The sequence below is a fragment of the Pempheris klunzingeri genome, chromosome 2, assembly GCF_042242105.1.
Source record: "Pempheris klunzingeri isolate RE-2024b chromosome 2, fPemKlu1.hap1, whole genome shotgun sequence".
Lineage (NCBI taxonomy): Eukaryota > Metazoa > Chordata > Actinopteri > Acropomatiformes > Pempheridae > Pempheris > Pempheris klunzingeri.
Window position 1 is genome coordinate 28,216,818 of NC_092013.1, and position 27,470 is coordinate 28,244,287.

Below are 27,470 nucleotides of genomic sequence, written 5' to 3' on the forward strand. Positions count from 1 at the left end.
CCTGCCACGACGAGCCTCCGTCGTTTCCACCACACGGCCGTGGAGCGATGGAGATGTGCGTTTAGGTTCATGTGTCCGGCGGGTCTGCCCCTGGCTTTTTTTCTGGGGAAGATCATATTGGATCATATTGTTTGCAGGACGTTGTTCCTCCTGCAGCCCCCCCAGTCTATCCCGACGTAGTTGTGAATTGAACATGGCGACTGTACCAGTATATTGCATCTGCAGATTACCTTACGACGTGACCCAGTTTATGATCGAGTGCGATGCTTGCAAGGACTGGTTCCACGGCAGGTAAGGCCAGATTGCTCGCCGTGGTGTGTGTGTGTGTTTTTGTGGCGGTTTGCATTTGTGGAAAACAAACAAAAATGGCGAGGTCTCGGTGCGTTTGACAGCTTTGTGGCTCTCCGTCGCCCGTCTACATCTAAAGAGAGGCCGCTCGGAGAAGAAGAAGAAGGCGGAGTTAAATATAGCCGAGCGGGGTTGTGACATTTTTTCGTGAATAACACTAAACAGATTCCCAATTTTAAAAGTTGTCGTGGTTTATGGAGGGATTTCGGTGCGGGCGTCGTCTATTAAATGCACTTAATGGCTATTTAACGTCCCCGCATAGCCGCGAACTAGACCGGCCCCGCTGTAGTGAGCGGGCGGCGGAGGCAGCGGGGGAAGCCTCGGCACACTCGCTGCTCGTTTCCCTCCCGTTTCCCCTCTTCTCGGCCGCTTTCAGGCCGATATTTCGCCCATATTGTGCGCTAATGTGGCCACACGCTAGCCGCTCTCCGCAGCTTTCACCGTCTGTGCTGACAGACCGCGGCTGAAAATCACGACCCGAGTCAGAGTCGAGCTCAGCCCCGCGTCCAGCCTTCCTGCCGGGCGGCAGCTATGGCTGACAATAGCCCGGGCCGGATGCCCCAAAGCTTCGGCGGGGGAAGAATAACATTTTGAACATTTCGCCGAGCTGCCTTGTCACTGCGCGGAGCTACGGCTAGCTGCTACTCGGTCCCACAGTGATTACACGGGGACCCGTCGACGGTCCGCCGCCACTCATCACTTTCCCCGCCGCACATAAGCTGAAATGATCCCTCGGCCAAATCCCTGTTACCACCGTGTTATATTTCCCTCCTGTTGTCGGAGTTGTCGCCACACAAGTGTGCCCCTGCGCTCGCCTTTTGTTTTGGCACGTTTCACGCCGCTCTGGGTGTCTTTCTGAAGAAGAACACACCATTTGTTCGTCGTGTTTCGTTTTGGGCGAACAAGCCGTTCACACAGCGGCGGACAGCATTTACGCGCCTGAACGTTAACCCTTTAATGCTCCCCCCCCCCCCCCTCTCCTCGGCTCTGGGTGGCGTTATCACATTATGTGGGGGGGTGAATTAAACGCTGAGGATGAGACCTGACCTCCACTAACGCCTCGGCACAAGCCAGACAGCCGGGTGTGATGAGCAGAGTGGGGCAAAGCAGTGGACTGTCTGTTCTCCTGTTACCAGCCTGATGCTCATCACTGTGTCATATATGTACAAACACTCACAGCAGGGGGGGCTTCTATGAGTTCAGGCTTCCAGGGGTTGTGTCCTTATGTTAAATGGGACCATTAGGGAGTATTTTCTTCAACAAAAAAGTGCTACAGTGGATTTCCCATTCACCCCTGCCCGTAATAACATCCCGTCATCCAGGATCTTGGACTAGACCTCTGTTACCGGATAGATGCCGTTATTTCAATCAAATCAGGGTGTAAAACCGTGACATTGTGTGAAATGTGATATCAAAATAAGATGTCTAGAGAGTCAATGCATGAAACAAATCATAACTGTAATAGCTGTGGATGTCCAGGGTGAAAATGCAGTCATATTTTATGCACCTACATTATAGAGGAACTGGATCTGTGCTGTTATTTTTATTTGTTGTTGTATTATTTGTACCTGTGTGTCAGCAGCATCGTTATGACACACAGCGTCACTGTACTAACAAACAAACTGAAAAGCAGTGAACCAGTGCACGAATACAGCACGATGCGGCTCGGCTCGGCTCGGCCCGGCCCGGCCCGGCCTCCCCTCAGCTATCTAAATATCCTGCGGTGATGAGCTGGAGACATGAGAATGTGACACTGTATTTACCCTGGAGGTGGCTCTTTAATGTGCGTCACTATCCAACATGTAGTACACATTTACGTGGCAGGACGAGGTGCTATCAAGTGGACAGTGTGTGTGGTGTGGACACGTGTAAAAGATGTAATAACACGAGTGACAGCGCAGGAATGCTCTATGCATGTAGTGGTTATTTTGATTCAATCCCAGGATTAGGTCAAAAGTCAGATAAGAAGGCCGCTCTCAGTTTGACTCTGTGTCCAGCTCTGGTCTGAGGTGTGTTTAGCTCAGGTTTAGGAGGAAAGTTTGAGCCCGGCTCTGTCAAAACTGAACGACGACGCTTTCCTATAAACCTTCTAAGCTGTCTTAGTTGCATCCAATGGTCGTCTTGGCGTCACAAACAGTGTTCAGAAGAAGGCTTATGAGAGGCTGCTTGCAGTTACTACGCACAGCTGTTGTTGATCAGGAAATCATTCAAACGTGAAGCGCTCCTAAAACCACAATGTCTTATTTTTATTGTGCTCTTCTCCTGTGTGTCGTGTTGAAGGAACAGTCTAGCGTGCAGCTTCTTAATAGTCAATATTCAAATCGAATTTCAAATCAAAATTTGGAGGATTTTTTTTTGCGTGTAATGGGAAAGGGGACAAACCCACAGAGGGTGATCACTCAGCTCTGTAGATCAACTGAGCTTTTAGCCTCTTTTAGCTCACACGTTTTGATTGAGTGGTCCCCCAGTTTACTGCGAGGGTCAGACTTACTGGTGGCAAAAACAAGACGCTGTAGTGAAAGGCTCCCAGCACTTTCATTGAATGCAATATTTAGATCTAACAAAGGTCTTCCTCATGGAGGATGCCTGGAGAAGATCCTCTTTTGATTTTTGCCTTCAGTTTGTTTTTGATCCAGCCCCCGGACACCCTGCACACCCTGCACACCCTGCACACCCTGCACACCCTTACGTTCTGTTCGGTCTCGCCAGGTCTTCTCAACCCTTTTACCAACAACAGCAGTAAGCTGTTTCCAGCAGACAAATCACTCAGACAGACAGCTCCAGTAGCAGAGGAAATGTTAAGAAGTGCCAAGTACAGTGAAGTGCAGTGGCATCATGATTGACGGCTAACTCTGACCCACGATTTATTCAGGACCTCGATGCCCCGCGTCCAGTCCAGATCACCACTACGCAGACTCTGACTCCAAATGATGCAATATGGCAACACTACTATTATTTTTACTTTATCTTTTACAGTGGTGGGAAGTGGAGGAACCCCAAACATAACTCTGTACCAAACACACCGATAAAGATCTCATCCCATCGTGTGCTGTGAAACAGTGATGACGCAGTCCTCCTTCCCGATGACATCATTATATATTTATGCCATTTGAAATTCAGGATTTGTTTAAGTGGTTAAGTGGAACACGTTTTAAGTTTGAGTTGCGTTGAAGCTCACGCTGTGTCCGCTCTCAAAGTAAGAAACTGTTGTACCACAAAGTTAGTCGGCGGCTGCAGCTGGGTTAGTTACTGCACCATCCGTTTGTGAATGTCAAAATCTATCTTTATTTTGGCCTGAAGAACAATGAACCCTACTACAGTGTTTATTACAGTGCACATTCACTGATGCCAATTATCTGGTAGCTGATGTTACTCAACATGATAGTCCACTATGTAACAAATACTTACTGGTTTATATTTGATCATTTCACCACCACTGTCACACACCAGACTTTTCACAGACCACCAATCCCCCTCAGATCCGTCTGTCTTTGCATGGCTGCAGGTTTTGTCCGAGAGAGAGAGAGGCAGATCTTACCTCTGACGCTCAGCTTTGTTTTACGTACTCACATATTAGCCGCTCTGCAGTAATCTGCTGTCGCTTGTTCTGCCCATTAGGTAATGTCCCGTACTCAAGTGTCTGAAAATATACTTGTACTTTGTAGGTATACTTTTATCTTTCCTCCATTCAAGGAAACTGTTTGTGCCAGCGACCGGCCAAAATAAAGAGGCATACACATTTAGAAATACCTGGCAGGTGATTGGATGAACCATCACTGCCCAGCACGGATTAGCTTTAACAAATCAGATCAATAAACTGTATCATGCAGTTAAAACTCTTGTCCATGTGCTGTGCTTTACTCTTCTTTCAATGAAGAAATACCCTCCAACTCAGATATAACTGATGCTTTAGCAGCATCTGCACTAACCTCTTTAGGGGCCGTTGTCATACCTAACCCCCCCCCCCCTGTAAACCTGCCCTGAACCACTGTGGTGCTGTCACAAGCACGTAACTTGGAGCCTGGTGTTATGGATGCTCGCTTGATGGTGATTTTGCAAAATCAGCTTTCTCGCAAGGTTACAGTCAACCTCAGTGAAAGACACATTACGTAGCATTAAAGTAAAGGCTCATTGTCATCACCGTCTTTGCAGAGTATCACTGGAAAATATCCACAGTTTTTAAGAGAAGCAGATTTAAATCATTTGTCCAAATGCATCCAAAAGTTTCCTACTGTAAGAAGATTTTTTTTTTCAAAAAATAAAACCAAACAATCTTTACCTATTATTAAGAAAAATACCAAATGAAAATGAAGTAATTCACCCGAATTACACTGTTCTCAGTTTTGTGATACTACGCATCAGTTGATATGGAACCTGCTGATGTAAACATGGCTCCCTTTAGATGCAGGTTCATATCAGATCTGAGACAAAATGGGATCTTTGCAATTCTGTCAGTGATGTAACACCTTTTATTAACTTTGAATTATTAATGGTCACAGGGCATCAATCTCTAAAAGTATGAAAAGCACCATAAATGGAGACAGGTGTTAAAAAACTCAGTTAAGATTTGGTTAATCACGTCAGGGCCTTTTCCTTTGGGCCACAGGATTCCTTCCTTCTGCCAAAAACCTCATATTGTTGTGCAGTATCTCATTCCAGATGTAATACACAGGTATTCAGTGCAGCCTAAGACCTACCTTTTTGTCCCATTATACAAGCCGTTCCTCTTCATTTTCCTACTTCACTGCAGTCTGTGACTCAGCCATGTGGACGACCCTGGTGTCTCATAGTTTAGATGCTGGAGATACACAGATACATATTTACACACAGTACGTATAAGGGGACGGTTGGCATGGACGCTGGGCCGTGAAATATATGAATTGTTTGCACAACGACATGCAGCATGCACGTCACAGCACTGATTCACGTCTAATACATGAAATAACAGGCTGGCAAAATAAATCAGCTACTCTCTGCACTTTTCCTGTGTCTTTTTCCTGTTGGTCCAAAACACCTGTGAATCTGTCTTGACTTGACTTGACGTCCCTAAAGCCTGAGTGGATTAGCTCAAGGCTTTAACCACACCAACGTCACAGTGTTTTTGGCCTAGCTGGTTTTCAGCTACTGTATTAATAGAGCCTTAATGGTAGCAGAGTACTTCTATTCAACCATGTACTTGCAGTCGCTCTCTTAGCTGTATTATGTCACAGGTCCTGGCAGCGGCGACTGAGAACAGCTGAGTATTGTACATATCGGCTGTCTCAGCAGTATTGATCCTAACCTCGTGTTGACTACAGACCTGTCTAGCGTTTGTGTTGTTTTGATTAGTGACAAATCATTACCCTGACATGCCTGATTGATTTTATGGCCAAACAATATTACGGAGTGAAAGGGATCCACAAGGATCTGTTGAGTTTCGCAAATCTATTTCCATTTGAAAAATCTTAAGTTGACGTACAAATGATGACACATGAGTTGCAAATTAGAGGCACAGATACTGACTGACCGATTCAAATCACTCTGCGTTTAATTATGCATCGCGTTTAGCCAGTTATGAGTCATGTGACATCACCATTTAAAAATTCTAAGTTGACGTACAAATGATGTACAAGTTGCAAATTAGAGCCAAATTTCAAGATGCGTAACTTGACATTTGATTGTGAACACTTAAGAGACTGTTTAAACTGGCGTGCATAGCCTGCATGATAGCTGACATTACCTGAAATGTCTGAAATTACAGTCAAATGATGGACCTCTGCTTGACTTAACTAGCTAGTTACTAGAAGGGCTACCAGCTGAGATTGTTCAGACCCATGAAACATATCTGTGAAGACAACTGGAGGGTTACAGTGTGTGACTGACAAGCTGTCAGCGAGCTGGCATCACAGTTACCTTATAGATCACCTTCAGGAACAAAAGAGAATCTTGTGAGGCTGTATTCTAATATTGAAATTAGAAACTGTGCTGCAGGGATGATTATATTATCACCAGGGCTAACTTCTGGTCTTTTCTGAGCTCCAGTGTGTTTTTTTCTCACAGTCATTTGTATATTTGAACATGATTGATTTTGTAATGATGATTACATTTGAAATAGTGTCTGTTCATTATGTAAAACTTCAATAGACAAAGTAGCCATTGTTTTACCAAGTTATGTGTTTCAAAGACACTTGTGTCCCTGCTTCTGTAATGATTATGCTTATTATGCTTTTGCAGTGCAAGTAGCCAAACTAGCAAGGCTACCAAAACTGGCCAAGCAATGCCTTTGGCTTCTTACCGTGCATGTGGCGGTGGCCCAGCTCGCTGTCGTGCACCAACACTCCACACTATTCATCTGTGTGGTGTTCAGTCGTGTTCTGACGTACGTTAATCAGACAGAAAGCACATGCTGGTGTATTTATACATAAACACGCTGCACACACATTTACACACACACATCTCGTATGCAGTGTGCATGTCATTGTTTGCGTGTGTGTGTCAGTGTTATTATAGTGACCACAGATGTGTAGTTGTAACTTGTGAGTGATGCGAGCCCTCGCTAATCCAAACCTCCTTTTACATCTCTTGTTAATTGATGGCAGACATGGCCTCTCTGTTTGTAGTTGATATCACGTGAACTTTACGTTTCATGATGTTTGTCTTCAGCTATATGTTACTGCATTTATTATTTATTATTGTTCATTCTTAACTTGGTGTGTAGTAGGACCACAAGACAAAAACCTGGGTCTGAATCAATTTTAGCATTATTTTCCTAAATGTTTTAATCTGAGCTAAGCAAGAATAAACTGAGATGTTCATGTGTGTAACATTATCCTTATTTTTATTTGATTTTCTGTCTGTGACTCCTTGTATAGTTGATGCTAGAAAGCAGCAATGGTAGACAGAGAAAGAAGAATAACTGGTAATGTAGTGTGATGTATAGTGCAGCTGCTGTAGTAACGGTGGTAGTAGAAGTGGTACCGACCCTGGCAACAATGTCACACTGTACTGTTTTCTAATCTAAATGCTGACACTAGTAAATAAATGAGGGCGGCGCAGTGAACATTACGTGTGACAAAACGATTTCACGTACTAGCTGTTACCGAACATTCAGCCGCATCCTCGCTGTCTTCATCGGCAAATGGATCAGGACATAAAACAGGGAGGAACTCTTTCATCGGTCCAGAAACCTTAAACTTTGTTTATGATCTCCAGTTTATGAGTGTATTCTTCAAAGTAAGACTGGCTCCAGGAAAAGGAATCACCATGTGCGCCATGTTGCCACCCACCAATGGTGAGGAGCTGCAGGTTTTATCTAATGAGGCAAAAAAGACAGTGCTGGAGCATCACTTAGTTTACTAATATGCTACTTTACTAGTTTTAATAAAAACCTCAAATAATATCAGTAACCAAAACTAAAGTAAAGAGTCACCTGTACATGAAATATACACGTATGTACTCACAGTTATGTCAGCATGCTGGTGTTATGAGGTAAAACAGTAGTGTTAATGTGGCTCTTTCCTCACCTAGTGTGTTATGATCAGAGCTGCTGAATGTGATGCAGCCTGACCTTTTGTGATTACTGGACAGCAGACACATCTGCTTAAGTTGTTTAGTGTTGCACTTTGTTAAAGTTTGATCAAAGTCAAAGCAGCTGGGGCAGAGATGTCCTGACTTTTCATCACACACCAAACCTGCTGGCTCCTTAACCCCCCATGATGCTGGTATAAGATAATGACATAACAGTGATATACATGTAGTATTATCACATTAAATGTGGAGGTGCAGAATTGGATCACATGATATGTACAGTCGCTGCAAGTAGACACTTCTCTCGCCCCCCACAGAGGAAGGTTAAAGGTTGTGTTCAGGGACAGCGATGCACTGCATCTCACGAAGTGATGAAAGAAACTCCGACGCGGTTCAAACCTTGTCCACGTTTAAAAATAAATCCCATAATCCTCTACTCATTAAATCAAGTCTGAATCCTACATGGCAACAATGTGGTGAAGTAAAAGTGGAGGTAACCTGATCCTATGATGTGCATTTAGTCACAGACAAACTGGTCAGCAGAACTGGTCTGGAGCTGTTCCACGGCATTACTGTAGTCAAGGTGAGATCATTATATTGTTCTCAGAGCTACTGAGAGACAAAGCTGAATGTTGGTACAAGCATGTCTGTATTTAAGTAAGTATTTAGTGGTTGAAACCAATAGATTTCAGGTCTTCTCCATTTCTCCAACACTTCTGATCTGAAAAGTTCTGCTGCTCTTAGGAAAACAGCGGACATGGCCACACTGTCACACTCACTGACTTCAGAATGAATTCTTCGATACCACAAACATTTGTCAGTGAAAGTGTCAAAACATCTGTTTGTCTGCACGTTTCACGTTTAGCACACATTTTAGGAGTTTTCCTCCAAGCCGTCAAGTCAAAGAGGCATTTCCACTATGTCCACCCACCCACCCTTGTGTTTGAGTTCAGTGAAAGCGAGTGGGCGGTGTAGTTAAGCTCTGAGCTGAGGAGTTCACAGGGGGAAAAAAAGGAAGCATTCTGGGAAACTCCCAGTTCAGTTAAGTTTGGGAGCAGCGGCTCCAAATGGGAGGAATTTGCTTGTGCAAAAGGCGGTGACAGCTGCTCTTTGAAACAGTGGGAGAGTCGGCATTCACTGCTTGTGTTGTTGCCGCTTATCTCCTGTGCTGCTGTCATTGTTGGCGTCTCCGCTGGAGCTTTTGTGTGTTATTACAACTTAACCACCTGAAGCACTGCGCTCATGCTGAATTGTGGTCCTGAATGAATACGTCCTTTTCACCCTGGAGCCTGTAGCCTCAGTTTATGTCTCTCATTGGTTTCTATGTTGAAGACTTTTGCATTGAGGAAAACCTTTGAGTCACAAAATGCTTTATGAGAAAGGAATGGTGGTAAAACTTTTTGAAATGTTCCTGATGCCACTACTAAAGGTTAAGCTGTCCAACGTAGAAAGGATTATTAGATGAAAGGCACAATTGGAGGCAAACTGCCTTGTGTTAATTCAACCAACACGTCCTTTGACAGCAGCCACGCTGTAAACCACAGTGAGAGGATACACACACTTATGCATACACAGTGTGTAGGATATTTATAGCCTACTGTCTCATGCACATATTGTACTGTCCTGTCCCTTTGTCCTGCACTGTACCATGTTTGAGGGCCCGATGCTCCTCTGCTGTCGACCATGAATCATCTTAAAGGACTCTTCCGGTGTTTTTTCATGTTCAGGTTCCATTTTACTACAAATTACAAACACCTAAAGTTGCTCAAGTCCTCAGTGTTTTTCATGAATGTGTTTTTTCTGCCTGGCACTGATTCCTGTTCATGTCACTGTTTATGTTTTTAGAAAGAATATATATATATATATATATATATATATATATATATTTTTTTTTTTTTTTTGGTAATGTCATGTCCAACCTTTGTAGATACATTTCTACTTTACATATGTAAAGTATTCTTCAGCTTTCATTTAGTAGATTAACCAATCTGTCAATCGACAAGTAAGTTATTTTTCAGACGACGGCTCTAAACATTGTCGAGCTCCAGCTTCAGAAATGTGAAGACTAGTTGTGATGTGGTTAACATCTTTGGGTTCTGGACTGCTGATCAGATTAAAACTAGCAACGTCACGTCAGGGATTTTGGAAAGTTTTCACTTTTTTCTGCCATTTGATTTACTCCAGAAAAGAGTTGTTGGATTAATTGATCATGAAAATCATTCAGAGTTAGTTATTTGCTGCCCTGCTGTCACTGCAGGGATACCTTTGTAATGAAAAATAGAAGCAGACACAATATCACTGTTGCTAATTGTGAAACTCAGCCCAGTCTGAAGTTTCATTTAAGGCAAGTTGACTGTTGACACCAAAGAAAAGAAACAGTCGTCTATATTTTTTGGAAATGAGGTCGTTTAAGGTCACATTCCTAAACAGTAAAAAGTGTTTGTTGTGTTGTTTCAGCTGTGTTGGGGTGGATGAAGATGATGCTCCAGATATCGACATATATCACTGTCCAAACTGCGAGAAGACCCACGGCAAATCCACATGTAAGTAGCGCTCCTCACTGGGGGTTGTGTGGACTTTTGCTCACCGAAATGTTAGAAGAAAGGAAAAGCTAAACAACAGCCATGGCGATTTCACATCTTCTCCACTTTCACTTGTTCTCACTTTTTGCCACACCAGTTATTTCTTGTAGTTTGTTAACTGCGTCCCAAATGCTGGTAAGAAGTGTTTTTGTTGTTTGTTTTTTTGTTGTTCAGTGAAAAAGAAAAAGAACTGGAGCAAACACGACACGGGACAAAGCACAGATATCAAAGCTGTTCAGAACGGCAGTCAGGTTTTCATAAAGGAGCTTCGCAGCCGGACGTTTCCAAGGTAACAACATTTTGTACACATTTCACATTTATGTGCAACTCATCGTTGAACAAATGTCAACTCCACAAATGAGGTAATAGTGTGAGATAAAGTGGTGCCAGTTAAACCGTCTATATAATTACATTCTTAATACTGATGCTCTTTAACTGAGATCATATTTAATGAATACACTCACAATGCAGTTAAATCATTCCTCACATTGATTAGGCCTTCTTTAGGGACTCTTTAATGTCAATGTTATTCCTCACCATATTGATCATCCCACTAGGGGGCACTGTCTAATAAAGTTTCAAGATCTGCCATTAGTCAGTTCTATGTGTTGCTGGCAGTGTAATCACATGGCGTTTGCGAAAAAAAGCTTTTGAAATGCTCCAACACACCTGTAAGACACCGGCGCCTGACTCACTGTGGCTGTGTGTGTGTGTGTGTGTGTGTGTGTGGGCTGCAGTGCCGACGATGTAGTGGTGAAGCTGAGCGGCGGTCAGCTGACCATGGACTACCTGGAGGAGAACGGCTTCAACGAGCCCATCCTGGCTCAGAAGAAAGACGGCCTGGGCCTGTCCATGCCCGCCCCCACCTTCTACATCAGTGATGTGGAGAACTACGTTGGTAAGGAACCCTGTCACCACTGCCACTGTTACTGCAACTACTCAGAAGTCTTTCTGCTGCTCTACTGTAGCTACCACTGCTGCTACTGCACTACTGCACTACTGCACTGCTGCTGCTCCTCACGCTATAGAGGCATTATTGCTGTAAGGTTAATGTTACGACTGCTGCTGACACTATTGCTGGTGTAGTGCTAGTGTTTCTAATACTACTACTACTACAGTCACCCATCACTGCGACTACTGTTACGACAGTTATTACTACCACTGCAGCTACTGCCTATACTAGTATCAGTGGTAACCTACTGTAGTCCTGCTTTAGTTAATAGTACCACTGCTAGTGCCACTATTACCTCTATAACTTACCACTTACTATCAATGTTAGTGGAATTAGTGGCATAACTAAAAGTACTATGAATACTACTTATGCCACTACTAACAATACTACTGCATCGTGGGTGACGAAGCCTGAAAGCTCCATCAGCTTCTCCTTTTTATTCAAAGTATTTGTGTACTGACGTCATTCCTTCCTTTTCCTTGTATTTTTTTTGGTATACTTTGTCATTAAGAAAAGGGACAGGTTGACGCATGCACTGTACTGCACTGAAAAGAGTTAAGTCCACTGAGAACAGCCGGTGTGCATACTAACTTCCACACCAAGTGCTCCAGCTGTAAAGACTGACAAATACACCTCGAGGTGGACGGCCAGTCCGCGTCTTTACCCGAAAAGTTTATGAACTTTTTTTTCTGTAAACAGTGTCACAGCTCTTGTCAATCGGATATAAATGTCTTGAAATGTCTTCAGTGCGACTATTACTGCTATAAATACACAGCCACTAATTCTAATATCACTTCGTCAGTCCTGATAGAAATACACACATACAGAGATATGCTTTGTATTCAATGTGTATTCACATCTGGAATATCTTTATTAGCAGTCATGACTATTTAATGAATTAATACTGTAACTAATATTTAGTATTTAGTTGGTGACCTGCAATTTAACCCCCCCCCCCCTTACAAAGAATCACGAGGTAATTGTATGTACTGTCATCTTTTCAATAGGGGGCGCATCTGCTCTATGTCCCCTGTGCTCCGGAGCTCAGTGATGAGATCATTAGTTACACACACAGCCTACTGCTGCAGACACATTTTGTAAACCAGTTTCCTGTTTAGAGGAAATGTTTAGCGTGTAGGCGGTTAGTTTTTCTTCAGCTTGTTTTATTGCGTCTTCTGTGTCCTCCGTTATTGTCTCAGGTCCCGATGTCGGCGTGGACGTCGTTGACGTCACCAAACAGACGGACAGCAAGATGAAGCTGAAGGAGTTTGTCGATTATTACTACAGCACAAACAGAAAGAAGGTGTTAAATGTCATCAACCTGGAGTTCTCTGACACGAGGTACACGCTCTATATCTGATGGTGAGGTCTGAAATGAAGTCTCAAAAGTGAGATTTGGCTTATAAAGATGCCAGTCTGGAAAACTCCTGGTCCTCATTTCTGTGTCTGTTTTTCTGGGACAGGATGAACAGTATAGTGGAGAGTCCACAGATTGTGCGGCAGTTGTCTTGGGTAGAAAACTACTGGCCTGACGACGCTCTGCTCGGGAAGCCAAAAGTCACCAAATACTGTCTCATCTGTGTCAAAGACAGCTACACAGACTTCCACATTGAGTGTGGCGGCGCATCCGTCTGGTACCACGTCCTAAAGGTCTGTCACATTCACGGCTGGACCAGCATGCTGAGTCACAGTTGGCCTTGTAACAAAAAATAGGTTACGGTCAGTGTCATTTGCCTGTGATGTGATGAGAAGTCGGTCTCTGCAGCACTCGTTCTCTTTTATTCTGAGCTGATTCTTTAAGAAGCCTTCAAAGGAAATGTGGAATGCATTAAACTCATCTCTCATATGATGATGATGCCAGAAAATCTGATTGTGTTTGTGTTTGCAGGGAGAAAAGATCTTCTTCCTAATCAAGCCCACCTCTGCCAACCTGTCTCTGTACGAGCGCTGGAGATCATCGTCCAGTCACTGCGAAATGTTCTTTGCCGACCAGGTGGACAAGTGTTACAAATGTACTCTGAAGCAGGGGCAGACTCTATTCATCCCATCAGGTGAGAGCTGCTCTCGGGTCATGGATAAAGCTGAACAGGATTTAACGGGAACACTTTCTAATACACAAGTCATGCTTTTGAAAAATGGCTGAAAACCTCTGCTGAACCTACAGCTGTACAACACTTGTTGTGTAGAACATCTAGAATATTTCCACAGTGTCTTATATAATGTTCAGTAGTGAAAAGAATTAGCAGATCATTAATTGATCATTAAAATAATAAATAATTTTTGGATTGTTATATTTCTGTCAACTATCTGTGGGTTTCAGACTGTTGGTTGGACATTACAATGAATTTAAACATTTTCTATGTTAAAATGACAGAGTGATGCCCCTTAGGGAACTTGTGAGGGGTATTTTTTCCCAGCATTGTGACCTCCTAATTACCTGTGCATTATGGGTAAAAAGGTGCCCCTAAGAAATGAATGGATAAATTGTTTAGGGATGAAATAAGACTGGAAAATCTGTTTTGGATTTTTTGATGATTGCATGGGTGCTTGTTGTCAATCAATTAATCAACCAACCAACCAATCAATCAATCAAAAAGTCAAATCAAAAGAAAACATTTGATTAGATCTTTTCAGAAATCTTAAATAACGATGATCGACTGTGAAAGATCATTTTTCTTGAATCTTTCATTAGAAAGAATATTGAATGAATGAATATTTTTATTCATATTTACAATCACTTTTTATTTCCTCAGGTTGGATCAATGCAATACTGACTCCGGTCGACTGCCTGGCGTTCTCTGGACACTTTGTCCACAACCTGAGTGTGGAGATGCAGATGAGGTTCGGACACCTTTCTTATTACACACAATTCATCCCTTCACTTCATTCCCCCTGCGTTCGGCCTTTTTTCTTTGTTCTGACGGCTGTGATCTGCCTCCTGCGCACACTCAGGTCCTAATTTGGAGGGCTTTGGTGTGACTTGACATTGCATACTGGGCCTGGGCTGATCTTGTTTAGTAGTTTCCACTGTAGGACTTGCTTTTAGCTCCAAATTCAGCCTTTCTGTTTATGAATCCTCCTAATCTGGAAATACCTTGTGAACTGCATAGTTTGTTACAATAAACTTGTAATGCATGTCGATGTTTAGTTGGAGCATTTCGGTTTATTCTCCTCAGAGCGTATGAAATCGAGAAGCGGCTAAAGGTCAGATCTCTCACCCCCTTCCCCAACTTTGAGACGGCGTGCTGGTATGTGGGACGACATCTCCTCGAGCGATTCAAAGGTAAACTCCGTGTATTTTTAGATTTAATTTTTGCTCCAATATGTGGTATTTGAATGTAAACCTACGTCCTCATTTAACCCACCATTTCCCCAGAAGAATGCATGAAAGCAGAGAAAACACAAACACAGTCAGAAATGCCTTTTTCCGAGCCGCACACTCAGCGTATGGCTGCGGGTCTGCTGCACAGATGAGGAGCTGGATGCTCTAATATTATTTCAGTCATTAAATCGGTGAATCGCCGAGTTCACAGATGATTAGCTTCAAAAGGTTTGGCCCAGCTAGAATCACTTGCTCCATTACAAGCCTGTGTTTAAACTCCCCTCAGCTGGCTTGGGCCAACTGTTTATGTTTCCACCATTTTCTGTGTATGTGTGTATTGTGTGTGGCGCACACTACTTCTAACCCACGAGGCCTTGCCATTAATATACCATTATTCTTTTTAACTTCAAGGTCAGCTCTTTTAGAGCAGGAAGAGGACTCACTTCACTGCTGCCGATGTTTTGCCTTGATGTTATTAATAATTTCCTGTTTTGGTTGTAAATCCACTTGAGCTGATAGAGCTACTTTGATATTCAGACGGTGCTCTTCTGACATTGAACTGAAATTCAAGAGGAAATCCACATTAAAAGCATTTACATAATTTCACATAAATCAGGGCTGAAGTTGCCGCTGTTTAATCTAAACTGGAGAGTCTTTGCCAAAAAATAGAACTTAAATCGTCAACTTAAGCGAGTCGTCAAGAGGCACAGTCTGCACGCTGTCACTGACGCTGAATACTTGACTTGGTTTTTGGTTTATTAAAAGACCAAATAAGTGTGTGTGCAAGAGAGCCTGGCCGATGTTGGCTTATTTCAGATATATCCGTATATCTGTTTAAGGCAGTTTAGAGTCATTACATACTTTATCCAACAGAGACCACTGACAGGTTATTTTCCATTTGTAAAATGTTCTGCACATTAGTGCATATTTTAATCACAATAAAAAAAAAAAAGATCTTATATATATTTTTTAAAGTGTGTTATTTTCTGTTTCTGTTGAAACCCTCAAACACTGATATTTAAAACTCCACTATCAGTCATGTTACAGTTTACAAGTTTTAACTTTTAAATTACTTTTTTTTTTACATCTTTGACGACTTTTCAAATAAATATTCAGGGAAAATGTTACAGTGAAATCAAATAGAGTGCACTGGAAACAACAGACCCTTGAAAGTGGCTCAAATATATCACACTGGACATGAACAAAGTGACGTCATCACTGTGCTGTAAGAGCAGATTGATCTGAGATGTCTGATGTAGTTGTATCTAGTGTACATTGGATGATCTTTGTTCATATGCTTTATTCCATTGTACTGCGACACAGTAAATGGAGCTTTGGTGAGGAATCACCTTGGACTGTACACACAGTAGTTATATTTGACGTTTCAGTGATTTAGCTGATGCACTCTGATCCAGAGTGAGTGAGCGGGGAGATGCTGATAATGCACCTCAAGAGCTTTAACACATCACTCGGCCAATCTCGGGATTCAGCTCTGGTTAATTTTGGGAACAGACCAGTTTGTCTAAACACACAGTCTCCCACTGAGGAGTGTGATAGCTTCTCATGGTGTCTCTTCAGAACAACACAGACTCAAGCGTCAGCTCATCTGTTGTGCTTCTGAGAGGCTTATTCAGTTACACCCTGGACATCTCTGCTGCGCTGAACGAGAGCACTCGACTTCTCAAAGTTTAAAAGTCATGATTCATTCCTGTTAACATTTTCATTTCTTTCTCTGCAGGTTTACATAAAGCAAATAAGCAGCCAGCCCCGTACCTGATACATGGTGCCAAAATCATCAATGGAGCCTTTAGAGCTTGGACTAAAAAACAGGTATGGACGCATTAGGATGAGTGTGTAAGTTGTTGCTTTTGATGTTAGGAAGATGTTATGAGAAGTCATGGTGGGTTTTTTTTTGGTTTTGCTTGTACCAGGCCCTCTTGGAACATGAAGATGAGCTTCCAGAGAACATGAAACCATCACAGCTCATTAAGGATCTTGCCAAAGAGATCAGACTGTCAGAGGTATTTTTGGTTCGGCATAAAATATACATTGGATATTCATGATCCCCAGATGATTGTCTGTAATGAAGTCAACCGGCGTTCTTGATTCTGCTTCATATCGAGTTACCTTTAAAAAAAAGCGAATGGTTGTGGATGTTCATAGTTTTCGGAGTATGAATGCATGTTTCTTTTATGGTCTTGAACTTTCTTGCCAACCTCAAGTAGAAATGTCAACTTAGCACGCAAAATATCACATGATTTAATGGAAGAATACCAAAAAAATATGTGAGAGCATTCGTGCTCTCCACAGGACACATGAGCTTTTCTCTGCCGTCACTCACAGGACAAACTTTAGAGTTTTCTTTATTCTACTTGTAGCTTTTGAAATGGCAAGGTCGGGAGATGGGGTCTGTAGTTGGACACCAGAACTTAAACTGGGAAAATTCTTTTTGGCCATGCACTAAACTTACAAAATGTCAATTATGACAAATGGCAATCACAAGGAACCAGAGTGATGTGAGTGATGCTTTCAAACAGTCCCCACATCAGCAGATGTTTGGTGTTCTTTAATGTCAAATTGTCAGATTCTTTTATTTCTGCTAATCCACTAAGTGATCAACTTAACTAATAGTTTCAGTTCAGCAGGGCTTTAAAAGTCTTGGCGGAGTTTAATTGCTGCTCACTTCACAAATCCATGCTCTTATTTCTAGAATGCAACGAAAGCCATCAAGAGTGAGCCCAGCATCAAGGTACCAGTGGAGGAGCCCCCATCCACCCACTCTGAGCCTGAGGAGCCCGTTTCCCCGGCCCACGTCCCATCGCCCAGCACAGAGAAAACCAGAAAGAAAGCTTCCAAACCCCCCAAACCTCCCAAGCCCCCCAAACCCCCAAAGATGCCCAAGGCCCCCAAACCTCCGAAGGTGCCGAAGGTCAAGGAAGGAGGAAAGAAGAAAGCAAAGAAAGTGAAAGAGTCGTCGCCGCCTCCGAAACCCTCCAGCTTCGCAGCGCTTGAGTCACATGCAAAAGATATCCTGAGTAAAATGGACCAGCCAAAAAAGACAAAGGTGAGCACAATGTTAGTGTAGAGTAAGATTTTTATCATTTTTAAATCCTTAGTATTCCCTCAATGTGAGGCATTTTGCATCCCATCCATCTAGTTGGAATCTCTTCTTCTGTAAATGATCGTGTCTTTGGTCACATGTGTTCATCTGTTAGGCTGTGAAGAACGTCCTGAGCATGTCAGAGAAAGAAATGTCGAAGCAGAACAACGTGGAGAAGTTTGAAATCAGAGAGCAGAATAAAAACAAGACTGAAGCGAAATGGAAGTATAAGGTAAGATCATTTCAGCTGACGGGTTCGTCATGAGTTAAACCTATGGCTGTTTTTAAAAGTAAATAATATGCCAAAGCTGTAAAAGCTTAAATAAACTGAGGGCTTGGTGTCCAGCAGTTGTGAAGGTTACAAGCTGAACAGAAAAAAAAATGTGGGATCATCCAAAAGTGATTTGCACACTTCACTTCAAAGCAATCAGCAAAAATAATGATGTGGCCTAAGTCGCACATTTGAGGCCTGCAGCTCATCAGAGCTGCTCCAGAAACATCCACCCTCCCAGAGTTTACCTAATGGAATTACGCCACGTCCATATCCACTGCGTTCTAAGTATTTACATATGCCCTCATCTTTTACAAAAAAAGTTTGTTGTATCATTATTGCTGAACAACAGAGGGAGGCTTTTTTCGGAGCAAAAGTGTAATTTTGTCGAACGGAAGACATCTGAGCTTTAGTTTCATGGAAAATTCAATGCCAAACTGCTGTGGAATGTTTGCAGTCCCTCCAAGGATCCCCGTCCAAGTGCTCCTTCGCATCAGGCCAAACACTTGCAGATGGAGCAGAGACCCTCTTAGATGTTTACCAAGGTCACTGGAGACCACATCGTCACTCGGGATCACCGCCGATTTCTGTGGAAGTTCACAGCTCTTTTATGTAGTGTGCGGGGCAATTAGGCCTTTACTGTATGTTAGTGTCAATTAAAAGAACACATGGGACGATGTGAAACGTCAGTGTCAGGTTTCCCCAGCGTCGTCACATGCCTTTGATTCGGGAGACAAAATTGTTGAGGAGCGAATATTTGAAAATGTATATTCTTGGATTTCAGTTAATTACACAGTCTGCTCAGTGGTGATTTCTCATGGCAGCCGCTTGGCATTCCTCTTAGTAGATTTGGTTTAGTTTAAATTGGGTCAGAAACTGTCGCAGGAGAACAAGATCTGTGAAGATTAACATCATCTTTTAACACTAATGTTTTTATTTCAATCAAATTACACCCTTCTCTTATTTTACCGAATACTGATTTTATTGTGGCCTAAAAAGAGTTGATTAGACAAGTACTGATAATAATAGGCATGAATATCCAAACAGAATTACCTCAGTGTGTTAACACGCTTGGATGTCAGTAACGTGCTGCAGCCAGTTGATGACAGCTGCCATCATTCTCATTATTCTTTGTATTGTTTAATTAGGGCTATACTATAGAATATAACATTAAATAGAGTAAGTGGAAGGGACTCTTCGTGTTGAAGAGGTGATTTTTTTTTGAGTTTCTTTAAAGTACAACCTGAGTCGGATGAGAATTCTCTGTGGTTTACGTTATGTTTAGTGCCGCTTTAAACGAACACCAGTCAATATGACCAGGTCGACGCGTCACTTAACATCACGGTGAACTCATTTGCTTCATTTGACGTCATTTCTTCTTTAACTTTACAGAACAGTAAACCGGATTCCCTGCTGAAAATGGAGGAAGAGTGCAAATTCGACAGAACGCCGCTGTCGGGCAATAAAGACAAATTCAGCTTTACTATGTCTCACAAGAAAATGCTCGGGTATGTATGGAATGGCTGGGATTGCCATATAAACGCCTCATGAAAGGTCTTTGGAGAGGAGAGCATGTTAACCTTCTCATGTGGTGCATTATGACGATTATAGAGCTATGCGGCTATCAGCACCATATCCATTAGAGCTAATTCAAGGACTTCTCACTGTGAGTGCCTGGCTGAGCCTGAGCATCACTCCCTTATTGTCCTGCGGTTTCCTTTCCAGCTCCAAGACGCTGAAACCTCAGACCAACTCGAGTGTTTTTGGATCATTACAAAACCTAAAAGAGGACAAAACCAAGCCAGTGAGAGACGAGTATGAGTATGTCTCAGATGAGGGGGAGCTGAAGATTGACGAATTCCCCATCAGGCGGAAAAAGAACACCGTTAAGAGAGATCAGTCCTGTGAGTATTTGGGACTCATTTCGTGTAGCGTTTCAGTTTATTTAAACTATCAACAAGGGCTGGGTATCAAACCTCAGCACATTTTCAGTACTGACAGAAATGTGTCCGTAAAGTGTTGAAAAGGGTCTTTATCATGTTTACTTATTCTTTGGAGATAAACATGACAGTTCAGTGTGATTGTCAGACTGGGTCGAAACATGTTTAAACCTAACTAAGGAATTGTTTTTTCCTTTTTAAAATGAATTGTTTTGTTTTGGTCGTGCTGTATTGGTGCTACTGCACATGGACACCCAGCCCTACTATCAGCAGTGACGAATATCCAGATTAACCATTTGAGTTTTCGCTGTTGCTCAGTGATGAATTCATTTCTTCCTCCAGTTTTGTCAGACATCAGAGAACCCATTCAGTCAGCCAAGAAACCAAAGTTCCAGCCCATGATGACCAAGGTATGTATCCCGTGACCTTTGGCTAACGTCAGATGTTGTAAACGTTCAGTTCTAATCCGTTATCAGCAGTATCTGATTGTGGACACGAAGGCTACATCCCTCTAATACTTTTCATCTGAATATATTTAAAAGCCAACCGTGTTCAAGGGGATTTCATGCACAAGAACGTGCTGCGACGCTCCTTTAAAGCTCAGACGATTCTTTAAAGATTGTAAAAGAATGCATTGTGGGTAAATCAGCAGTAGAGGCTCCCTAAGCTGTGGACCACCACACAGTGATGAGGGAAATAGCTGTGGCATGAACGGAAGAAGAAGAAGAAACAGACCAAAAGCTATTGTGCTTACAAATGAGAGGTCGCTGGAAACCATAGCATAATATATATTTTCTTCTCCTTTTTTTAAGTCTTAAGTTAACTTCCCTCAGAGCCGAGACTGGATTTCCAAATGGGGAAAGTTGTCCTGGGATCTAGATCATCTGGGGTCACACAAGCCCCCGATTTATTATGTGTCTTTTGTCATTTTATTAAATGCACATTAGATTGGGAACGTCAAATGAAATGAGGCCATACTGCTCATCTGTGTTACCTATTTTGTCTACATGTGTGTAGTTTGACACAAGTCATGTATCTCAATGCATTTGTGTAAAACTAAATAACCACAAAGAGGAGCTCAGTTGAGGTCCACAGATCATTTTCCTCAAGGGGATCAGTAGAACCCTAGTGGGCTATTCTTGTCCTGGTCACAGCAGGAAAAGAAATATAAAGCTCAAATCCAGAGATTCAAAACAAGAAAATTGATTGCACACGTCTCTGCCATGTCCCAAATGTCCCAACCTGACGTCTTTGTGCTCTCACTGTCCACTCTCCAAAATCAGAGTGTCGACTCCTCAGATGAAGAGACTCTACAAATAGACACAGAGGCCAAGCCTGAGGTCAAAGGTCGCAACTCCAAGGTCAAGAAGAAGGGCGGCAGCGCTGCAGGGATTCTTGACCTGCTGCAGGCGAGCAAGCAAGTGGGTGGGATTGACTACAGCGCCAACAGGTACACTGACCCCCCCCCCCCGAAGTCATTAAGTTCTGCGTCTTCACTCCATTTCCTTCAACACCAGTGGAACTTCTACATCCAAACACACCCTGGGGTTGCAGCACATTACTCTCTAAATGGCTCCCACTGGACCTTTTTTTCCTTTCAGTAAATGAATTTTAGGACTTACGCTCCTTAATGGGGCAACCCACTGACAAACAAATGACCTGCTCAGTGACGATATAATCGCATGAAAAAGCTGAATTTTATAACTTTGCTTAGAGCTGAAAAATCAACTAACGACTGAAGCAACAGTTTACGCAGATTCTGTCGGCAGTTTGTGTTAAGTCAATGTTTGTTTCGGCCCACTTTAATCTATCAAACGCCGCCTGGCTCCAGGCTCTCCCCTTTGCCTTCTGCTGTTTGCTGTTGTGTTCGGCTCTTGATGGTCTATTTCCACCACATTGAAAGCTACAAATGAGCATTGAAAGAAAGAATGAAAACATCGGGTGAAATATGTTAATTTCTCAAATTGTTTGGGCGCTTTGAAGAGGAAACTCAGTGAGTGTGAGGAATGAAGTGACCACGGTTCATTATAGCGGTGCCTGATAGTCACTTTGCTCACTGTTAGTGGCTAATAGTTAAATAAGAGTGTGACTACACTTCCAGAGCTGTTTCTTAAAGGAATCATTTAGGTTTGACAGTTTTTCTCTGCTCTTAGAGATTCTGTTCCATTTTGAGATTTTCCAGTTTTTCTATCAGTCACTCTTCACCTCTGCCAGCGTGTTGACTGCTGTGTAATGGCTGTGTTGTTGTGTATTTCTTATTGACGTACTTACAGTCAGCCACCTGCATCTCCCAGCACACAGGAGGCCATTCAGGGCATGCTGTCCATGGCCAACCTGTCGTCTTCAGACAGCTTGCAGCAGCCGTGGAGCAACAGCCAGTCCAAGAACAATAGCCAGTCCAAGAGCAACTCGCACAGCACGCAGGCCGGCAAGAAGGCGGGCGGCGGCGGCGGCGGCAGCAACGGCAAGCGGCCCACCAAACGGCTCCCGAAGAAACCCAGGAAAAGCAGCAGCATCGAGAGTCTGGACTATGATGACGAACAGGATCACATGGATGCATGTTTCAAGGACTCAGATTATGGTGAGCGCCAAAAGCAGACACGCTCCTCTTGTTCCTGTTTTATTTGACTTTTAAAAACAGGCCAGATGAGTGGGGCTCCCCGAGGTCAGGCCGGTGTCACTGGGTTATTTTTTGAACAAACCAATGAGAAAATAATTATCTGCCATGCCTGATTCTCAGTGCTGCTAACAGGTGCTGTTAAAAACAGATTGACCCCCCGATGGATCAACATGTGGGCCTTTTAATTCTAAATTTGGTCTGGAACTTTTCATTAGGAGTAGATGATAGGGTTTGTGTTTATTTTTCGTGCGTCCTTTCCAAATCCGCCCTTTCGTGTTGCTCCAATTTAGGATTTTTTTTTTTTTCCTCTGAATCGTTTTCCTTGTGAACCCCATCCAAGCACAGCTGTTTGGACCCTCCCAGCTTGTTAATAAGCCATTAACACAAGTTCCGAATTGTTATTTTACATGCTGTTTGAACTTCTAATTAGTGTCTAATTAGTTGTTTGTAGCACGAACATTCTCGCTCTGAAATCTTCAGGCCTGCACGAGGCTTTTCTCACACACTGGCTCTTTTCCGCTTTTGTAAACAGGCCATTTTTTATCCTGATCATCCAATTATCAGATATTAAAGCATCTAGATCGGAGCGGTCGTGCTGTGAGCAGGCAGAGAGAGATGGAGGCAGTACACAGCTGTCTCGCAGCTGTCCTGCATGCTGTCACTGGAAACTTCCACCGTTTTATTCTGCACGGAAAGCAGAAATAAGTGCACTTAAGTCGCATTCTATGCTTTACATATGGGGCAATAATTGGCTAGTAATGTTTAATTTTCTACATCCTCTCATTGAAAACCCTCCACGCTTGACATGTTAGTAATCTGTTACATCTTTCGATTTTAGTTTACCCCTCGTTGGAGTCCGAAGAGGATAATCCTGTTTTCAAATCCAGGTCGAAAAAACGGAAAAGCAGTGACGATACTCCATACAGCCCGACAGGTAAATACCTACATTACTAAGGAGAGTTGTACACTTTACAGTTTTATGAAGTGATTGCGTTGTAAACTCTCACATCGACGTCACCACAGCCCGCGTAGGACCTTCAGTTCCTCGACAGGAGCGGCCGGCGAGAGACGGAGCCAGAGTGGCCTCCATAGAAACGGGACTGGCCGCAGCTGCAGCAAAGCTTTCTCACCAGGTACGCCACAACGCTATTTCTACTTCATAACAGTAACTAGTCCTGTCAGTATGGCTCAACAAAGAATATGTGTCAGCAGGAGGAGCAGCAGAAAACCAAGAAGAAGAAGAAAAGCACCAAAAAGAAGCCACTGGTAATCGAAGAGCCCCCGAAAATCTCTCAGGACAGTAGCTCGCCGGAGCACAATCTGGACTCTCAAGATGGCAGCCTGACAGATCACGAGTTCAACACTGGGACAGTGAAGTCGCTGGGAGGGCCACAGCCCATGGCGCCGGGGGTTTTTCTCAGCCAGAGGCGACCGTCCATGTCTTCTCCCAACAACAGCACCAACTCCACGAGCACCAACAGCAGCAACATGGCGAAGGGGGATCGTGTGGGGGCAGCAGACGCCAAAGGTGAGTCGGGATGCTGCATCTCTCAATTGTGATAGAAATGTTCAACACGTAGAAAATTGGCCCAATATTTCTTTCCTTGGAAAGATTTGTGCTCAGTTGACAAACTTCCAATAAATTGATGCTGTAAAGTAATAAAACAGACAGTTTATTTAAATCAGTGCAGAGCAGGTGACTGGAACGTGCACTGCTGTTAAAGGCAAGCATACAACTGAATATAGATGGAGTTTCCACTGACAAATGAATATTGTCTTGGGTTTAAATAGAGCAGTTCTTTCAAACCTCTAAAAAACACCAGTCAGTAAAATGATGTGCTCGTGGGAAGGACTGATTAATTAATTATTAGCAATAAACATTTAAAGTATATTCATCTTGTCAGACAGTAATATGAAGACTTGTGTCAGTATGTGTCCTGACTGGTGCTGTAGGCTACTGTAGACCAGTCAATCAATCAGTCAATCTTTATTTATAGAGCGCCAGTTCATAACAGCGTTATCTCAAGACTCTTTCCATAAAGAGCAGCTCAGACCAAACTCTTAAATTAGAGAGAGACCCAACGAGTCAGGAATTCAAATTTAAGGATTCAAGAATCCCCACATGAGCAGCATCAGATATTAGATTAGGCAGGAAAAACTCCCCTTTAACAGGAAGTAACCTCGAACATATAAATGCCATGTTACCCCTAACCTTGTGTTTAAGGTTTTCAAGGTACTCTGGGGAAGCCTCTGATGAGGATTTTGAACCTGAACTAAATGACTGAGCAGGCTGGGCTGACTTGTTAAAGCACAGCCGTGTACATCCACCTTACATCGATCTAATAAATACAATCTAATAGAAACAACTCTGTTCAAAGGAACTTATGACGGCCCTCTGCTGCTAAAAGAGAGGAATTACAGCATCACTCTGTTTTAGTTTAAAGGCACCATGTGTAGTGTTGGACCACTAGTGGCTCTGAGGTGTTTCTGTGCAACACATTCGCGCCAATAGTGTCCCGTTATTCCGCTGATGGACAGTTGGTGGCAGTAATGAACCAAAAAAGGTTCCGGCATGAAAGCAGGGAAGAAGACTCCTAGCGAGCTAACGTGGTTCAACTGTATGTGTTTTAGTTTCAGAAGGGAGTAAAACGTTCTTACTGCAGCAGTAACACTCTAGCTGGACGTCCCGTCTCATTTCCTGTCTTTTTCATGTTCTTCTTCGCAGCAAAGCGGCTAAAGAAAGGCATGGCGACAGCCAAACAGAGACTTGGAAAGATTTTAAAGATCCATCGAAATGGAAAGCTCCTCCTGTAGCATGCAGCAGACTGCTGTAGGACTGGGAATTCATGAGCTGGGTCCCATCCCAACCTCACCCCCCCCTCCCGTTCACTGATTAAAGCCAACAATGGAGAAAAAGAAAATCATGCATTTTTCAATTTCTAAGAAGAACATCACTCAAATAGGTTTTTGCCTCTACTTATACTTTATAACTTTCAGATATTAAAATGTACAGAACCTACTATAAATATTTTTTAAGAGAACATGTCTCATTTTACTACAGCTGTCAGTTTATCAGGGGTTGCTAAAACATGAAGTAGAAGTACATTGCAGTCATTCCAAGATTTTTGAAAGTATCCCTTGCATGTATTCAGTTGCATGTGCGCTTGGGTCAGGGTTTGGGGATTTTACACTTTAATTCCTACTATATGGATGCAGCTTATCATTGCCACACTGATAATCGACGGGTCGAAATGGAAAAGTCTTCTACGTTCTTCCCTTCCAGCCAAGACTCTCCGTGTAATCGGAGAGTCTCGGAATCGGAATTTCATTGGAGTCAACTCGAGCATTTGTCTCTTATGTTATCACTTAGGTTTGCAAAGCACTATCAGCGGTGATATTTATTTATTGGTGTCGATTAGTAGATAGGAAGTGGGACTTCACGGAACAACTGTAAAGCACAAAGCGAGGGGAACAGCGGCAGTGTCGGGATGTTTCTCGTAGTTAAACACAGGCTAACATAGGACTAAATGTTAATGTGGGCCCGCTGAACAGGGTTCGGTGTGTGCGGACATGAAAAGCATAGGATTTGTGACACTACGTGGGACCCGTAGCTAATGATAAGCCTCATCCATGTCAGGTCTGCAGTTACATGGGGATACTTTCTCTCTTCTCTTGCTTTCACAGGCAGCACCGACAACCTAGACTCATCTCTGCATTTTTATGGCTTCACACAGTACAGTATATAGAATGTAGCTTGTACATAGCCTTTTAAATTACTACTTTTTTATCCTTTCCCCTTAAGGCTTAATTCTACATTTTTACCGGTTTTGCTAATTATGAATAAATGAATAAAAAAATATATATATGGATATACAAGTATAGTCCTCATTTTTTTAACTTTCATTTTGTTGTTTTGTTTGTTTGTTTTTTTTTTATAGCAGAGATTCATTTTGAACTTTTTTTTTTTTCCCCCATTAGATTTAAAGGTGTTGCCTGGAAAACAACTGAAGAAATAATGCATTTTATTGTCATATGGCCTTACATACACAAAGCTAATTGTATTGTGATTCTGTTTGAACAAGAGACGAAGCTTTGAGGAAAAATTATATAAAAGAAAAAAAAAAAAAACACTTAAAGTTTCTATGACCAGCCTCTTGTTCGAGTTCTAGTATCCTGAAGGGTTTCGGAATTATTTTACTAGCACCTTGTGAAGTGTTTATGTGTCAGTGATGTAATTTATTAATGTTTGTAGCTTTTTTATACTTGTACAATTCTTAAGAGTTTTTGTTTTTGAATATTTCATCAACTTGTGAAATTACCCTTAGCAGAACATTTATGCTTTTTTTGTTTTCTTTTCTTTTGTTTTTTTTTTTCGGGGGGTGTGTGTGTGTGTGTTTGGGGGGCATCGCAAACATTTAACACACTAGAATCTTCGTTAGCAAACTTTTTTTTTTTTTTTTATCTCCATCCTGTCTTCATTCAATGTCAATATTATCACGGTCAACATTTCCAATGTGACATGTTATTATTATTATTATTACTGTTAATATTAAAATGATAAGCAACTGCGTCCGCGCCTCCATCACACCATTTTCTTTTGGTCAGGGCATTTTGAACACAGTTCAGAATGCAGCAGCAGTGTTTTAGTCACAGATGTAAACCATGCGTCCACTTCTCAGATCCAGTACGAGATGCGCTCCGATCAAACTCTGTCAGTGGGACATATTTTCAGGTTTTTATTTGTAAAATATGTGTGTTGCTTTGTTGTGGTTTATTTTTGTATGTCCGACCTATTAAATGCATCCACTGTGCCAGGACAGTGAATGATA

At 42.5% G+C, this 27,470-nt stretch overlaps 1 protein-coding gene across 2 annotated transcripts; it reads left to right on the forward strand.

The window, feature by feature from the left end:
• Positions 1-27,470, forward strand: phf2 (PHD finger protein 2). 2 transcript variants are annotated; one of them, XM_070844021.1, is made up of 22 exons: positions 1-291; positions 10,312-10,397; positions 10,611-10,725; positions 11,174-11,334; positions 12,588-12,729; positions 12,852-13,038; positions 13,277-13,439; positions 14,142-14,229; positions 14,565-14,671; positions 16,449-16,540; positions 16,642-16,731; positions 17,421-17,774; positions 17,926-18,042; positions 19,474-19,589; positions 19,807-19,985; positions 20,364-20,431; positions 21,305-21,471; positions 22,295-22,602; positions 23,480-23,575; positions 23,665-23,774; positions 23,854-24,169; positions 25,367-27,470. In XM_070844021.1, exons 1-22 carry the CDS (start codon positions 194-196, stop codon positions 25,453-25,455), a joined length of 3,249 nt encoding a protein of 1,082 aa, XP_070700122.1. In that variant the 5' UTR covers positions 1-193; the 3' UTR covers positions 25,456-27,470. The 2 variants fall into 2 exon arrangements, with proteins under 2 accessions (XP_070700122.1, XP_070700129.1); XM_070844028.1 differs by having other exon boundaries at positions 22,316-22,602.